This window comes from Psammomys obesus, unplaced genomic scaffold (assembly GCF_907164565.1).
Source record: "Psammomys obesus unplaced genomic scaffold, mPsaObe1.curated_primary_1811, whole genome shotgun sequence".
NCBI classification, from domain to species: domain Eukaryota; kingdom Metazoa; phylum Chordata; class Mammalia; order Rodentia; family Muridae; genus Psammomys; species Psammomys obesus.
In genome coordinates, this window is record NW_026592118.1 from 21041816 (window position 1) to 21056493 (window position 14678).

The following is a 14678-nucleotide window of genomic DNA, read 5'->3' on the forward strand; positions in this document are numbered from 1 at the left end:
ATACCTCAGTTAGAATTAAATTTTCAAATGCATAACAGCAAATGTACAAATTTTTCAGTAATAGTCTTTATAATAAAGGGAGATGAAACAAATTTATTCAACGATGATGATAAAATTCTGTTATGCTAAAATCAAGCTATTGTAAATGCTCCCCCAAAGAGAATAACCACTGATATTGCAGACAATCATCTCCATTACAAAGTATTACTATGGTTCTAATCCTTAATGATTTTATTAAAATTAAATAAATATATTTTAAGTGCGAAGAAACATACAGTTATGTGATATAAGGATGACCATATTTTATTGATAGAAGTATGCAATAATTGTTTAAAAATCAGACACAAAACAAATTAGACCAACAATCAAGAAACAGAGTAAAATGATAAATTAAAAATAATCAAAGAAAAACATGCCACCGAATCTACACACAAGAAATACACATCCAAGAAATAAAACTGAAATAAACATGCACAAATTTCACCAAGAAAGATGGAATACATCCTTGGAGAAAAAAAAATTAAACATGCAGAAAGATAAGAGTTTGAGTTTTGAGAATAACAAGGTAGTTGGAGGCCCCATTTACCTTCACTGTCAGACATAGCATGTTGGAAGTCATCCATGATGAATGCTATGTCACGGTCATAACCCCGTGTCCGTGACTCTTCTCTCATGTGTTGCTGAACTTCAGGCAATGAGTGACTTGATCCAAACTGATCCCTTGTGTCTGCAGATATTGGGGGCAAGGGGCCAGCTGCAGCCCTGGCCATTCCCATTGGTTGGCCAACGGGACTTAGTGGACTTTCTTCTTCTGAATTCTGGGCCACAATTGGTATTCTTCCTCTACTCTGGCTGATTGGTAAACTGGTGGGCTTAGTTCTTGCAGACGATGATGAATGGCCAAAGGAGACATCCAGAGCTTCGGCCTCTTGAGCTTTCAGTCTCAGTGATGAGCTGGAAGAATCCCTCTTAATTGATAAATCAAGCCCATAGACAGAGGAAGGCCTAGAGGAAGGCCTGGACCTGCTCCCACTGCTGTATGGCTTATCTGCTTCATCCTGTAGAGCTGACCGGATGGTATTTCCTAATGTGCCCAGTCCTGACCCAAGTGAGGAGCCCATAAATTTTTGTTGATCTGTAATATTTTTTCTGAGGCCAAATGTGATATCATCTTGAAGAAGCCTTGCCCTAGAAGAAATACCACCAATAGATGAAGTGCTAGAACTCATATAACTGGGATAATCAGGTTCAAGGTCTCTACTTTCTTGAATAGGTGAAAACTTTGACATTTTAGGGTCAATTAATGATTTCTTATGCTTTGATTGCTTTTGGTAAAGGATGGCTGCTGGCAATTGTTTGGCGGCTTGCTTTTCAAGGGTGAGTCTACTGATGCTATACTTTTCAGATTTGGGAAAGTGTCTATAGCTAGTGTCGGCATGGTAATAATGTGAAAGGCCAGCAAGGTGATCTAGGCTCTCCGTGCCTCTACGGAATTCTTGCTTGATCTGCTGTTTCAGAAGCTTTAACTCATAAGGATCCTCCATCGGGTCCTCCTCTGCTTTCACATAGCTATGCAATCTGGAGGAAGTCTGCAAAGGTGCTAGGAAATCTGTCACTTCTTGAGACCTACGTGTCTCTGTGGTTCTAAGGAGACGATCTGTTTTGGACAGATCCTTTTCATGAAGACTAAATGCAGTGCTCAGTGATGCTGTCCCTTTGGTAATCTCCCCAATGTCATCTATTAGGACATAATTCCTTGAAGTGTGGTGGTCAATATCTGCATAGAAAGAGTCTGCAGATATGGTTGATATTGGACTGCTTGCCATGCTGCTTCTTTCCTCCAAACCAATTCTCAAGTCTAAGCTATTGTACTTACTCCCAAGATGGGAAACAGCATATGTATTATCAGTAGAAACAGGAGCGATCATCAGGGGTTGGTTTCGAATCACTTCATAGTTAGAAGTTATCTTGGGCTCCAAATATAGTGTTGTTTGCCGAGGCTTCTGTTGTATGACCATCATCTGTGATGGTAATTGATAAGATGGTTGTGGTGTAGGAGTGGGTTGAGCTTGGGGTGTGAAGGACATTGTTGCTACAGCTTGGAAGGTTGGTTGAGTCTGATAGGGTGAAACCTGCTGATGGTACAATGTTTGCTGTTGAAAATGAGATTGTTGGGTATACGGGGTGGGTGCTTGGGTGGGAAGAGCGGGTGAGGAGTACTGGTACTGTGTGTAAGGACTTGTAGGGGGCACTAATTGAGCTTCTGTTTGGGTTTGTGGAGGGATGAACTGGCTGAATTCAGTTTGAGGAGCTGTTCTTGGTCGCTCGATGCCATGCTGGCTTTCTATTCGACTTGGTCTGGTGCTACTGACTTCGCTGTCAGACATGTAATCCCGATCCTCAGCTACCCCCTGCAGGTAGGCACGCTCTCTCTTTTCTCTCTCCTTCAACAATGCTTCTTTCCTCCGGTTAATTCCCATCTCCAGATACCGTAGCTTGGCATCAATCTCCTTTTCTTCTTCATCAAGTTCTGCTTGCTTCTTTCTAAGCTTGGCAGACTCCCTTTCTACCAGGTCAAGCTCTCGGTCTATGTCCTGGAGAATCTTGGCTCGAGCCATGGTATTGGTTCTGCACATCCTTCTCCTAGAAGCAGTGCCCATTGTGCTGTAAGTTGACTGTGTTCCCGTGGATGCCTCCTCGGGAGGGGGATTTGGCAGTGTTCTCTTCACTTTTTTCTGGGTACCAGAGGCTGTCATGGTTTGAGAACCTTTAGTCTACAATCAAGTAAACAAAATATTTACCTTATTATCAAAAAGAAAGTAAAGACCAAAATCAAATGCAAAACTTACACTCGAATAACTGAGTTCACATACATTGCCATATCGTAGCACAATAAAATAAAAAATTCACCCATGTTTCAAAAGTTAATAACAAATAAAAGCAAATGAAGTATTTTGAAAAGTAGTTGTTTATAATCATAATGTCTGTATTCCTTGAGAGGAATTATTGAACTCATATATTTATGTGAGCTTACATTTTAGTTTTGCTCTTAGAAGAATTCTGTACACTCACTTTCAATCCAAGTTAATAAAATAAGATTATTTACTTAGTCTATGCTCATTGTAAGTGTATTGCTCACTTGAAATGCAATACCCATTTTTTTTTGTTTACAGATTTTTGTCTAACTTGTTTGTTGTACCTACCTTGCCATTTCCAGTTTTTCAAGGATTATTTGAATTCACATGCTCTTTAAATATTATTATTCCTTAGCAACTCTATTTTATTCTGAGTGTTTTATCAACTCTGTAAGAGTGGAGATAATTTACTGTAATAAAAGTTTATTGGAGCCAGTTTCAGTCAGGTAAAGCAATGGCTGGTAGCTCATGAAGTACTTTTTTGTTTTATTAATTTGCCATAAACTTGCCTTCTAAGGGACGCAAGTCTCGAGATTCATAAAATCAGAATAGGCATAAACACGAAAGATCATTGTATAGTTACAGAACACTGAAGTTTTCAAAGCTCTCTGTGTACAGTAGCATGCTCAAGTTGGAGCTTATTCTCCTCCAGTCTCATCCACGTTCTACAGAAGATGCTCTTTTCTTTTCTCTTCAGCAATCCAAAGGCATCATTCCTCCCTAACCTTTCAAGCATCACATAAACATAACAAAAAATGCCTGTATGGGTTTTGGAAATAAAATTAAATGTTCTTATTATTTAATATTATAGTAATAATAAATTGGTCCTTATTAATTAGATAACATTTGTCTAAGTTCCTGGGTTTTTTTCCTTTAAACGTCACTTCTTAATCTACTTCCTTCATGTTTCTGACCTGCTCTCCTATACAGATTTTAAGAGATATTAAGACACATTTCTGAAGCAGCTATTGCACACATTATAATTCTTACCCCATCCTGTCCATTTTATAGATTATGCACAATTAAGTCAGGGATTTGTTAGGAGTGTCAAATGAGATAGCTGTTTTAACACTGTATATACCAATTAACTATTACTTAAAAAATACTATTTCTAGAAAGAAGACCCGGAATAAGATGATCAATCCTCACTTAGAAAGACAAATGGGATGGACAGGGAAACTAGAGAAAATGAGTAACAGGACAGAAGCCTACCGCAGAGTGCCTCTGAAAGACTCTACCTAGCAGTGTATCAAAGCAGATGCAGAGACTCATAACCAAACCTTCAGCAGAGTGCAGGGAATCATATGAAAGAAGGGGGAGTTAGTATGACCTAGAGAGGACAGGAGCTCCAAAAGGACAAAATATATCTGGACACGAGGCCCTCTATGAGACTGTTTCTCCAACCAAGGACCATGTATGAATATAACCTACAACCCCTGCTCGGATGTAGGCCATGGTAGCTCAGTATTCAAGTGGGTTTTCCCAGTAAGGAAAACAGGAACTATTTCTGACATGAACTCAGTGACTGAACCCTTTACCTCCCCCCCCCCCCACAAAGGAGGAACAGTCTTGCTAGGCCACAGGGTTGGCAGCCAGTCCTGAAGATACCTGGTAAGCTAGGGTCATATGGAAGGGGAGGAGGACATCCTATTAGCAGTGGACTTAGAAAGGGGCAGGGAGGAGATGAGGCAGGGAGAGTGGGATTAGGAGGGAAGGAAGGAGGGGACTATGGCTAGGATACAACGTAAATAACCTATGATTAATATAAAAAATAAAAATTAAAAAAATACTATTTCTGCAGATTTTTGTAATTTCAGGATACATTTATATTTAATATATTTTAAAGACTGTTAAGTTATCAAAGAATGCTTCACTGTTCTTTACCTAGTCTACTAAACTGGTTATTCATTTGGAAACTTGCTAAAGTGTTAGTTTGAGGCAGGGTATGCAATGAGTGAAACTGTATTCTCTCAGCCAAAGTATAATGGTAAATTATGGTACTTTTTTGAAAGATTTGTTTTATGTTCCTGTTTGAGTGCTTATATGTATGTGTACTATGTACATGCCTGGTACCCCACGGGGGGCAAAAGTGATTACCAGAGCTCCTAGAAGTGAAGTTGGGTTTTGATAATTGAAAAGATGTTCTGATCCCTTCCTAAATGACAAGAAGCTGTCTCTGTTCCTTTACTGCACAGAATTTTGTTTTGATCTTCAAATTAGGTATCCAAAACTTTCTGGGGTAAAATATTACTGACAATGAAAACAATGAAACAAACTATATTTTAAAGTATGTTTGATCATGTATTCATTTAATGTAACTATTATGATTTCAGAAAAAAAGGAAAGTATGATCATGATGGAGATAACTGTCACGACAAAGAAAAAGCAATTTAACATTTACTTTCTAGGTTTAGAATTCTAAAAAGTAATTGTTCTAGGTTATCTCCATGAATAGTCCTCGGTTGGAGTATGAGTCTCTGGGAAGTTCCCTGTGTTCAAATTTTCTTGTTCTGTTGCTCTCCTTGTGGAGCTCCTGTCCTCTCCAGCTCTTACTATTTCCCACTTCTTACATAAAATTCCATGCAGAAAGGGGAGGGAGGTGGGATCAGGAGGGGAGGAGGGAGGGGCTTATGGGGGGATACAAAATGAATAAAGTGTAATTAATAAAAAATAAAAAAGTTAAAAAAATAAAAAAGTAATTGTTATAAAATTTAGTAAAACAAGACATCTTTCAATCAAGTCCACTCATTAATTACCTAATTAATTAAGTCCTTTGTGGAGAACTCGTTATCAATGTGCTGACACTGACCTAAATGCAATGACTGTTAGGGCAGCACTTGTTCTTTTATCCATTAGAATACTGAGATATAAGTTGTATCTTAAAAAGCTTCATGAAGACTTTGAAAAATATGAGTATATTTTTTTCTTCAAGATAGTTAACAATGAATCTAATGCCCTAATTCCAGGATGGTATATTGTCCTAATATGTCAGATAGTATGAGACTAAAATAGGAAAAAATATGCCTTACAGGTTAAGAGTTCTGTTTGTAGCTAAGAGTACATTTCTGTTTGTGCTATTTGTTTGACCAGTCTTCACTACAAGTGCTTAATCTACATGTGTGGGAGGTACATTAGCAGGAAATACATCAAGATTTATGCTGAGTCCTGATGGATCTGATAAGAACTGTGGTGAATTGTGGCTTTTGTCTTTTTCATCTCAGCAAAGCATGATTCAGGGCTATCTTCTGGGATCCCAGCAATGGACTTGGCCGGAGCCCATCTATCTGACCAGTATTTAATTATGTACAGCTTGCTACATATTTAGCTTTAAATTGTGGTAGTGTTCTTTTTCTTGACAGGTGGGAATAACAATAGCAAGAATCTTGATGTAGGAGGAGATTGAGTCATATTCTGAATGTATTAGATTAGGGAAGGCCAGTAGAGAAGACTTTACTGTCTAACAAAGAATAACAAAGTTTTATTTTTCTGGAACACTTTCTTATACACTGGTTTTATATGTCTGAGTTGGAGTTACAACGTCTGCCTTGTAGACAGACAAGAGATCAATGGATCAGTCAATATTTGTTCAGTTTGAATTTTTTTTTTATGTGTATGGACATTTTACGTATGTTTATGAACCACGGTGTGTGCTTGGTGCCTGCAGTGGCCAGAGAGGGTGATGGATGCCCTGGAACTAGAGTTATTCAGTTGTGAGCCATTAGGAGGGTGTTGGGACTCAAACCCAGATCCTCTGGAAGAACAGCCAGTACTCTTAACCTCTGAGCTACCTCTCCAGCCCCTCAGTTTGCATTTCTTAAACAAAAGATAGAATTATCTTTCTTGAATGTAACTACTTCCAGTGTATAATCTGGAAAGAACTATTTGTCATTTCTATATATAGCCTTGATAATGACCTCTTAAGCTTTTCACCACTGTTATTTATTTATTTATTTATTTTAGAGAACAATGTCATCACTGATTACATTTAAATTGTTGGGAGAACAAAATGTAAATCATATAGAAAAGTTACAGTGAGAATGAAAAGGTGATGTCATCTTGAAAAATAGAAATCTCTAACCATGCAAGTGAAAGACCTATTTGACAAGAACTTCAAGTCTTTGAAGAAAGAAACTGAAGAAGATATCAGAAGTTGGAAAGATTTCTCATGCTCATGGATTGGTAAGATTATCAAAGAAGCCAGAAATATACAATTGAATTTAAAAAAAAAAGCATTATCAACAAATGGTGCTGGTCTAACTGGATATCTGCATGTAGAAGAATACAAACAGATCCATGCATATCATCCTACATAAACCTCAAGTCTAAGTGGACCAGAGACCTCAACATAAACCCAGATACACTTAATCTGATAGAAGAGAAAGTGGAGAATACTACTGAGCACAGTGGCATAGGAAAAATTTTGAACAGAAGACTAATAGTGCAGGAACTAAAACTGTCAATAAATGATATCTCATGAAGCTAACAAGCTTCTGTGAGGCAAAGGACACTGTCAACAATACAAAATAATCTACATATTAGGAAGAGATTTTCACCAACTTCACATCTGATAACAGGCTAATTTCCAAAAAAAAAAAAAAAAAGGAATGGAGGAGTAGGTGGAGGAGAGAGAAGAAGGAAGGCTTGGGGGAGAGGAGAAAAAAGGAGGAGGACTAGATGGGTACCCACCCATCGTGGAGAGTATGAGGGAGGGAAACTTGTGGTTGGGATATGATATATAAGAGAAGAATCAAAAAGGAAAGAAGGAAAGGAAGGAAGGGTGAAAAGAAAGAAAATAGACAAAGCTGTAAACTCCAAACCACGAAGGGTACAAAATGATGTAGATGGCAGCTTGGTAATACGATTGAAGGAAACAAAGGTAGATACAATGTGTTGTGTGTACCATTAGTTGCCATTTCTTAAGCTGCCTTTACTTTCCTTAAGAAATGGAGACCAAGCGTTAAGAGATCTATTTTGTTTTTCAACACAAATAGGAATGTCCATTTAATTTTTGGTCTTCATTTTAAAGGGATTTAAAACACTTTCAACACAAAGAAATCAAGGTTTTGGAGTGCGTGCTAGTTCTGAGACAACATTCTAAATAAGATTGTTCTAGCACATGGGAAACATCCACTGAGACTCCATTTACGATGGGGAAAACATAAAAATGGCTGGCTGAAAGAAGGACATAAAATTTTAAACAAGAGGAAGACATATGAAAGAATAAAATGGCCTTCAAAATAAGCTCCACAACGTTACTGAATTTTCTAGTTTCCATCATCTTTGTTAGCTAACTCTGAAACATGATCCTTCAGAGATATATTTTCCCTCTTCACAGCACAATTTCCTTTTACATTTTTGCCCATTTTATCAGACAGTTTATTTAAATTATTCTCTGCTTCAGAGCTTTCTGGCAGACACATTTGTGTGTGGAAAATTAAGTGGAAAATCGTTCAGTATGTAGATTTAAATTTAAGTATGTATGGTTAAGAGTGTATTTGTTTTGGCATTGACAAGTATTTTGTGAGAGGAAAGAAACATCTGTTTTTAAAAAGTTGAACAACCAGGCTGGAGAGATGGCTCAGACGTTAAGAGCACTGGCTATTCTTCCAGAGCTCCTGAGTTCAATTCCCAGCAATCACATGTTGGCTCACAACTATCTGAAACAAAATCTGGTGCCCTCTTCCTGAGTGCAGGTGTACATGCAAATATGCATTTTATACATAATAAATAAATAAATCTTTTTAAAAAGTTAAAAAAAAAAGTTGAACAACCAAGTCCATGTTAGAGACTGCCTCTTCTCCCCTTACTAGGAAACCCACATGAAGCCTGAGCTGTCTATCTACTACATATGTGTAGGGCACCTTGTTCCAGTCTATGCATGGTCCTTGATTGGTGCTTCACCCTCCACAAGCCCCTCTGTGTCCTATTCAGTTGACTCTGTTGGTCTTCTTATGGAACTTCTGTCACCTCCAGTTCCTCCTTTCCATACCCCCCACTTTTCCATAAGACTCCCTGCTCTTTGCCCAATGTCTGTCTGTGAGTCTCCACATCTGTTTGGAGCTGCTGCTGGATACAGACTCTCAGAGGACAATTATGCTAGGCTCCAGTCTGGGAACATAGCAGAATATCATTTATAGTGTCAGGGGTTGGCTCTCCTTCCATAGGTCTCAGGTTGGGCCAAGCTTTGGTTAGATTTCCCTCAATCTGTCTTTATCCCTGCACATCTTCTAGGCAAGGTTAAATTAGGATTGAAGTTTTTGTGGGTCATTTACTGTTCCCCTCCCTCCACTAGGAGTCCTGTCTAGTTAGGAGTCTAAGCTAGTCAGTGCCATATCCTCCCAGGAGCCTCTATTGTCCTAGGTCTCCAGTTTGTCATAGAGATGCCCCACCCAAAGTTTCTTTTCTCTTGGTAGGCCCCCTGGCTCCTTTCCCCAACTCTCCTTAGGTTTGATCTCCATCCTCATCTCTCGCTGTGTTCCTTCTCCTACCTTGTTCTCTCTTTTCAACCACTTCCACTGTCTATCCTATTTTCCCTTCTGAGTGAGATTTTTATCATCTTCCTTTGGGTACCCTTGTTACTTTTTACCCAAAGTTTGGGCCTGTGAATTGTAGTATGTTTATTCTCTACTAGATGGTCACTACTCCCTGGCAGGGCTGCCTCAGCAGGCCATAAGGTAAGAGGACATGCTCAGTCCTGATGCGACTTGATGAACTGGGGTGTGTGTGGGTGGGGGTAGAGGCAAGGGGGGAAGAGGAAGGAGGTAGGACCAGGAGAAGAGAGAGGGGCCACTATCAGGATGTAAAGTGAATAAATAAATACATTTTTTAAATGTTGAACAACATTTTAAATGCGTGGTAGGGCATGCCTTTAATCCCAGCACTCAGAATGCAAAAGCAGGCAAATCTCTGTGAGTTCCAGAATAGCCTGGTTCTACAAAGCCAACACAGGACAGCCAGGGCTACACAGAGAAACCCTGTCTGGGAAAAACAAAAATAAAACAAAACAAAAAGTTGACCAAGCTGAATGTATGCAGCAGGTATTGCTTATAATCATACATGCCTAACAAAATTGTTTGATTATATATATATATATATATATATATATATATGCAAAAAAACCCTCACTTTGAAAATACATTCAAAGAGTTGTTATACATAATTATAAAATACATTTCTATGCATTTCTATTCTAGATAATAATGGTATAATACTAAAAGCAATGGGATAGAACAGTTTGATCTTGCTTCAAGCCCAATGTGGTGACATTTCCCGGTAGCCATTGTTAGGATTTTGGAACCAAACCTGCTTCTGGGTTGCCTAGCAACTTATGATGTCATGTGTCCCAGGTGGCCACACCTGGAAGGCATGGTTATCTTGTCCCTTAAAGGGATCAGCAGGCCATGTGGTCTCTCTCTTGGGTTCTTTCTCTCTTGGTTTCTCTTGCTCCTGGCCTCTTTCCTCTTGGCGTCTTGGCCTTCTCCCCTTTCTTTATTGGGGCACTCCCTTCTTTCTCTTTCCCTCTCTCTCTCTTTCCCCCCACCCTGCCCTATCTCCCTATTTTCCCTCTCTTCATATCCACCTAATAAACCTCTTTCATATAGAAGATCTGTTGCATGCCTAATCATCATTATTTAATATGTCCCATAACATTAAGGCCATAGCATTTGGAGGTGAAAGCACAAAAATCATGTGTTTGGGAATAACACAAACAAAACCAACAACAAAAATTTTCTACATATAAAAATACCATACATCAGGACATTTTTAGGAAATTGAGTGAAGAAATTACTTCAAGAGTTTAGCATGAGTGGATCATTATATATTATACAAGTTATTTACATGTGTGCTTTTTATGTTTCTTCTTCAGTTAAAATAAATATATATACACACATACAAACACACAAAAAAAACCTACAGGGTAGAGAAGGATTGCTGTATAAAGTACTTTCCGTGAAAGCATGAGGGTCTGAATTTGATCTCCAAGAAACCACATAAAGAAGCAGACAATGGTTGGAAGTGCTTGTAACCTCAGAACTTTGGGAGCACCAGTGGACACTGGGCTTTCTGGAAAACCATTCTAGCTGGGTGAGTGAGCTCCAGGTTCTGCAGGAAAGCTTGTCTTAAAAAAACAAAATAGGATGAAGAGCAACTGAGGAAGACATTCAACAATGACCTCTAGTCTACACATTCACACAAGCACGCATGCATGAAAGTATATGCACAGACACACCACACACACACACGTGCATACATGCATACACAGACACACACAGACACAACACACAAGTACACACACATGCATATATATTATTGTACTACCACTTTTATAACTAGCTCTTCATATCAATATCCAACATAAAATAATAAACCATCATTATATCACTTGAAAGACATGCCAATTTATTTCTCATTTTATAAACATTGTAATAAATACTAATCATGATAATTAGACTGTATCTTTCCTTTGCAGGTTTTTAAGAGGAAAGATTTCTTTGAAGTGCCCTTTCTTATAAAAGACAGAGGAGTCATATAAAACAGTACAGCTCAACCAAAATTTCTGATAAACAACACATTTTGATAATATAAAGGCAGAATTTCCTAGAGAAAACATAAACCCTTTTATGTTGGTTGATGCAATTTTTTGAGGGAATGAGATTGGAGACTATATGAAGTATTGGACCCAAAAATAAAGTTTTATTTTCAGTCTGGGAAAGTAAAAGATAACAGATATTACAAGTTCAGGGTCTGGACAAATGAATGGGTTTTAAGCAGGTAAGTATTTTCTATGTGGAGGGAATCTAAGTTTTCAGGGCCATCTGGCTTCATTATCTGGCGGTATGCATCAGCACTCATGAGTGGTATCAGATTTAGTGATTCCTGATGCAAGCATGGAGAGAAAAACTAGAAAAATAATAAATGTGTGGGAACTTATAAAACAAGACTTTGAAAACTGTATCTATATTAAAAACTCAAAACACCCATGTCACTCTCTTCCAGACAGTGAAGACAACCCTGATTATTACATCAGGGTCAAATTATCCAGGAGCATATACAATACAGGGGCAAACCGTCATAGTCTCAGTCTTCAGTCACTAGCTCTGGCTGGTGATATAGTCCACTGGATTGTAATCAGTGTGGTTTTGTCTAACTGAAAACCGTGACAGCCCAATTTAATTTCCTTCAGTGATAACACAGCTGTCAAAGCAGATGACACAAAGGCAATAGATATCCAGTAGTGCACCAGCAGGACATTTAATGTCTTTCCACAATGGTCACAAAACTAGTTTTTGCCATAAGATTGAAGAATAGCCATACGACCTATTGGGTCCACATACAGATCATGGCGATTCATGGTTACACACACACACATGCACACACACCGTATATATATATATTTACACATATATAATTAGCCAATATATTTCTTTTTTTTCTGACTCAGGGTTTAACTATGTAGCCTTGGCTGTCTTGGACTCGCTTTGTAGACAAGGCTGGCCTACAAAGCCAGATCTCAAACTCACGGAGATCTGCTTGCCTCTGCCTCCCAAAGTGCTGGGATTACAGGTGTGTGCCATTGCTCCCTGCTGCCATACATCTCTTATCCTTGCTCCTAATCTAGTGGAACCAGATGTTTCTCTGCACTGAGTTACTATTTTTACTTTGGAGGATGTATATCTATGGCCTTTATCCACTAAATATTATATAAAACAATTATTGGTCATGTATTCCCAATCAACTCCTGGAGACCAATCAGCCTTTAGCTATTACTCACAGATGTTAGGAAATGTTCTCAGGGAGAGATCATTGTTCCCTAAAGGCTAAATCTGTCTCCTGATATAAAGAAGACTACTCTTTGCATGTCTCTCATGCTACTTTAGTCTGAGGGGGAAAACAAATATTTCATAACGCAATATAAAACAAACAAAAAATAGTTCCTAGAATGATGCCTCGCAAAGACATGAGTGGGACAAACTATACAAGAAAAAAGGAGAGTCTCTGTTACAATAATGGTCAGATAAAATAAAGATAGGAATGTTCTAGATTATTTTGTCTCATTACCAATTTGCCCCATGATACTTAAATCAGTTCCCTTCTTCTGATTATTGTTTCCAAGAATGGGCTGTGACAATGTAAGATCACCCACTTGGCTAGGCCTTTACATATATATATATATATATGTATATATATATATATACATATATATATGTACATCATATATATATGTATATATATACATATATATATATGTACATTTATATATGTGTAAAATGTATAAATATATACATTTTACACATATATAAAATTTATTTATATATTTATTTATTGCAATCTTTTCATTTTGTAACCTCACAGAAGCAACCTCACTTCTCTCCTCCCAGTTCCACCCACTCTTCCTCATCCTCTCTATGCCATTTCCCTAGTCCCCTGATAAGGGAAGACCTCCTCCCCTTCTATCTGACCCTAGCTTATCAGGTCTCTTCAAGGCTGGCTGTATCATCTTCCTCTGTGGCCTGGCAAGGCTGAACCTCACAGGAGGAGATAATCAGAGAGCCTACCCCTGAGTTCATGTCAGAAACAGCCCCTGTACCCTTACTAGGAAACTCACTTGGAAACTGAGCAGCCTTTGAACAGGGGGGTCTAGGTCCTCTCCATGCATGGTCCTTAGTTGCAGTATCAGTCTTTGCAGGCCCCCTGGGCCCAGGTATTTTGGCTCTGTTATTCTCCTTGTGGAGTTCCTGTCCCCTCCAGGTCTTTCTATCTCCCTCTTCTTCCATAAGGATTCCGACACTCTGCCCAGTTAAAATATTCTTACAATTATGTGTATGTGTGAGGAACTCCTTGGATTGGAGTTACAAGCAGTCGTGAACCTCCTGATGTGAGTTCTAGGAATCCGTCTCTGGTCTTCTGGCAGAGCAGTATGTACTCTTAACATTTGAACCATTTCTCAAGTGCCACCTGCTTCTACTACCATAGAAGGTTTTTAAGCAAGGGGTATAACGGTCAAAATACTGATATCCCAAGTGGCTAGCTAGACTTAGTTTAGGAAAGAGATAGCTCTTCTTTCCTTTAGGAAAGGCCCTTCCTTGGATAGGCTTTTTTAAAGAAAGTCATTTCTTCCTCCTCGTCTTTCTCTTCTTCTGCACCTTGTTTTGACTACCATGTTGGCTAATGAGACCATCACCAAAGATTAGCCTGAAAGAAGGGCTGATATGGGACTTTCAGGAACCAAATTTGTTAGATAGCCAAAATTTTTGTTCTTAATAAAATGCTTAGCATTTATTTTGTTTCAGCAGCATGATAACCTTATGCAATTCCCGGGAAACTTTCCACTACTGCATTAACTATGAAAAGGTTAGGATGAAAAAACAAACAAAAAAACAAACCTGCCAATCTGACTGGAAAACTTCATAGATTCTAGACTTCATTCTAAACTGGTATCCATTACCAAATCTAAAAGAATAATTAATTATGTAATTAAATACACATGAAAACCCTAATGTTGTACTTATTACTTTGCAAAATTAAAAACAATGAAAAACAAGGAAATCATGAAATTTACAGGTAAATGGTGGGACCTGGAAAGGATCATCCTGAGTGAGTTGTCCCAGAAGCAAAAAGACACACATGGTATACACTCACTCATATAAACATACAACATAGGATAAACCCACTAAAATTGGTACATCTAAACAAACTAAATAAAAGAGAGGACCCTAACTAAAATGCTCAATCCCCATCCTGAAAGGCAAAGAGGATGGACAT

General features: G+C 38.3%; 1 protein-coding gene across 3 annotated transcripts in view; it reads right to left on the reverse strand.

The window, feature by feature from the left end:
- The window catches only part of Pclo (piccolo presynaptic cytomatrix protein), a 335738-nt gene that overhangs the window by 136267 nt on the left and 184793 nt on the right, over positions 1-14678 (reverse strand). For all 3 annotated transcript variants that reach the window (XM_055612550.1, XM_055612549.1, XM_055612551.1), the window contains exon 7: positions 587-2774. In XM_055612550.1, coding sequence (XP_055468525.1) covers positions 587-2774 — 2188 coding nt within the window. The remainder of the gene's footprint in view (positions 1-586; positions 2775-14678) is intronic.